Raw genomic sequence first — 3358 nt, forward strand, 5'->3', positions numbered from 1 at the left:
GTTTTTAAATCAGATTATTTCCAGGCATGGAGTTCCTCTTGAAGTTCATACTGATCAGGGAAGGAATTTCGAGTCGCGGATCTTCCGTGAGCTGTCGCATGTTTTAGGGATAAAAAAGACGAGGACGACCCCTCTTCATCCACAATCAGATGGACAAGTAGAACGTCAACATCGCACAATTTCCAACTATTTAGCGAAATTCATCTCGGAAAACCAGAAAGATTGGGACAGATGGATTCCGCTATATTTACTGGCGTATAGAACCTCTAAGCATGAGACCACTGGTGTGTCTCCGGCGGAGCTTTATCTTGCGCAGGATCTCAGATTACCATTGGATTTATTACGTGGTAATCCACCTGATGAAGAGAGGTCAGATTCATTTGAGGGGTATTCCGGTAAGGTAAAAAGAAGGCTGGAGGAACTCCATGAAGACGTAAGGAAACGTCTAGATATTAAATCTTCACAGACAAAATCCTGGTACGATCAAAAGACCAGACGAATAGATTTCGAAGTAGGACAGCGAGTATGGTTGTATAATCCTCGAAGAATTAGAGGAAAGGCTCCTAAATTACAGTGTAGTTGGGAAGGTCCATACTCTATAGTAAAAAAACTTAGTGAGGTGGTTTATTGTATTCACAAGTCGAATAAACACAAAAATAAAATTGTTCACTCCGATAGATTGGCACCTTATTTGGAGAGACAATTAATGTAAAAAGAGTTAATTAAAGAAATTTTGGAGCCCTGATATTTATATATGTAAGGATGGTTATTTTTAATTTGATTTTTCTTTTAAGATCCAGCTGACGATAATACGAGGTATTACGACAATAACAACTTCTGGCGGCGGCTTTCGGCAGCAGCGTAAGATGGAACTGATGGAGGGCTGACGGAGCTGATGGAGGGCTGACTTGCGGCAACAACAACTGTTAGCAGTCAACAACAACATAGCCTTTCTTTTAAGAAGACCGCCTCGCCCGAGGTTTTTCCTCGGGACGGTGGGCAAATGCCGAGGCGGGGAGTATGGGGCAGAGGTACTGCGGCATAATTATTATTCTTCCCCCCCCTTCTCCGACAAGAGCGCAAGGCTCAAGAGAAGAGTCAAGAGGATCCTGGAGCTCCTTTCTTGAAGGTGAGGGGATGCCCGACTGGTGTTCCTCCGGAGGCTTAGCTACCCTCCGAGGGACTGAAGAGGGGTCCTGCTCAGAAAGGAGGAAGATCGGGAGGCCTCAGGGAAAATCCCAGGAAATCCAGTGCTCTGGAAAAACTGTGGCAACAGCACAGTAAGGGAGCAGGAAGCTGGTGGGAATCCCAGAATTTCTTCGAGCCTGGGCGTTTCTTATTCTTCGAGAATTGTCGGGACGACAATTTAAAAGAGGGCAATGTTATGCCCGGATCAATGTTATGCCCGGATCAATGTTATGCCCGAATCGTGTCGTCCGTTACGTCTGAGAAGAGTCGTCTCCCGTTGCACGTTCCTGAAGAACGAAGAGCGCGTTGCTTGGCGACGAGCGCGGAGTTGTTGTTAAACAACTCGAAAGAGAGTCTCCGTCACGAACGGACGTGTTTCTCTCTATGCGAGATATTTATCCGATAACCACGCTTGATTGTATCGCGCTGTATTCCTGCGATTATGAATAAACACATCTGTTTACCTTTTTACTCACGAGTGACTCATTTCGGCGAATCGGGAGTGCGGATCTCGTGAGACGAACGGACGCAACACACAAGACGCACGGACGGACGTAACAGTATATATAACTGCATCGGTACATTAGTCAATGGGTGCATTCAGCGGACTCAATAGTTGAATGAGTGCTCGCTGTTATTGGTGTATTCTTTTAGCTCATCCAATCAGAATTTTAGATTTAGAAGAATACACCAGAATACACTAATAACAGTGAACGCTCACTCAACTATTGAGTCTGTTGAATGCACCCAATGTGAAAAGAAATAAATCATTTACTATATATAAATCAATTAATTACTTTTTAATGTTATAGAAATAATAATAGTAACGTGAAAACATAAAAAATAATTAAAGGGATAATTTTCGGATTGTTTGTTTTAGAAAAATACAAGTTTGGAAAAATGTAAAAAAAATTGTTCATACATAATTATGCATAATTTTTTATATAATTATACGTAAGTAATTATTTTACATTTCTTCAAACTTGATTTTTTCTAAAACAAACAATGTGAAAATATTATCTTTTTAATTATTTTTAATGTTTTCACATTACTATTATTATTTCTATTACACTAAAAAGTAATTTTATAAAAGAAAAAAGGAATGTACGAACATGTATAGACATATTTCATATATAATTATATATGTTTATGAATATATAATTATATATAAAAAAAAGTAGTATTATTAAGGCTCAATAAATTTAAAAAACTTTAGAAGGCAAAAGGGCTACAAGCCTGAAATTTTGTCGTTAAAAATAGTCCTTACAGAAAACTTCAAAGGTTACAATTAAATCATGTAAAAACAATTATGCGACTGGAGTTGAGGGATGCTTACTGTCATTTAAATTTTACCAGAACAGACATTTTCCAACTTTCTAGTACAGTTCCTATTTTGTTGCTATACTTTTTAAGTTGCGGGTTTTTAAAATATTTGGATCATATAAATAGTTCATTTTTCGTAAAACAGTCTAATAGAATAAATAAAAAAATTGAATGGTTTTTACATAAAAAATGCAAAATTACCAAATCCAATATTAAACCTATTTCCTATAATTGTTCTGTTTCCAATATAAATAACAAATATTCTAATAAATTTCAACTCACACACCATGACATTCAACTAACAGTTACATCGACTCTGAGAGAATTGATATTCAACCACAATATTTTAAAGAAACTTCCTCTCTGGATATCTTACATAAATGGTTTGTCAATTTGAGTGACAGTGACATTTCTTTGGAAGTTAAACTTTTATTACAACTTGGTGATAAATTTGGCCTACCAATTAATAAAAACAATAAAGAAAAGACCTTGGTAGAGTTCATTAAACAAATTGAATGTAATATTATTGGTAGACTAAAAAATATTATAAATTTTGTCAGAAATAATTCCACTTCAATACTTAACAGATTTCAGAACAATTTTCCCTCTCTTAATTCATATGATAAACAAATTTGCCATTGGTTACAGGTCACAAAGAAATTTATTAGCGACTATTATAATTTATTAATCACTAACGCTGACAAGGGAAATGTCACTGTTATACTTGACAATGATGTATATATTGAAAAAATGGAGGAAATTCTCTCAGATTTGAATACATATGAAAAGATTACCAATGATCCTACAAAGAAAGTAACTCAGGACCTACGTGTTTTGTTAGTAAGAT

The 3358-nt window shown here is 36.3% G+C and overlaps 1 protein-coding gene across 1 annotated transcript in view; it reads left to right on the top strand.

Moving 5' to 3' along the window:
- Window positions 1–887, top strand: part of LOC108763995 (uncharacterized) — a 6193-nt gene extending 5306 nt beyond the window's left edge. Inside the window, exons 3-5 of the mRNA XM_018511978.1 lie at window positions 25–120; window positions 259–523; window positions 795–887. Coding sequence (XP_018367480.1) covers window positions 25–120; window positions 259–523; window positions 795–887 — 454 coding nt within the window. The remainder of the gene's footprint in view (window positions 1–24; window positions 121–258; window positions 524–794) is intronic.
- Window positions 888–3358: the final 2471 nt, after the last annotated feature.

The sequence above is a fragment of the Trachymyrmex cornetzi genome, unplaced genomic scaffold, assembly GCF_001594075.2.
Source record: "Trachymyrmex cornetzi isolate Tcor2-1 unplaced genomic scaffold, Tcor1.1 scaffold390, whole genome shotgun sequence".
NCBI lineage: Eukaryota > Metazoa > Arthropoda > Insecta > Hymenoptera > Formicidae > Trachymyrmex > Trachymyrmex cornetzi.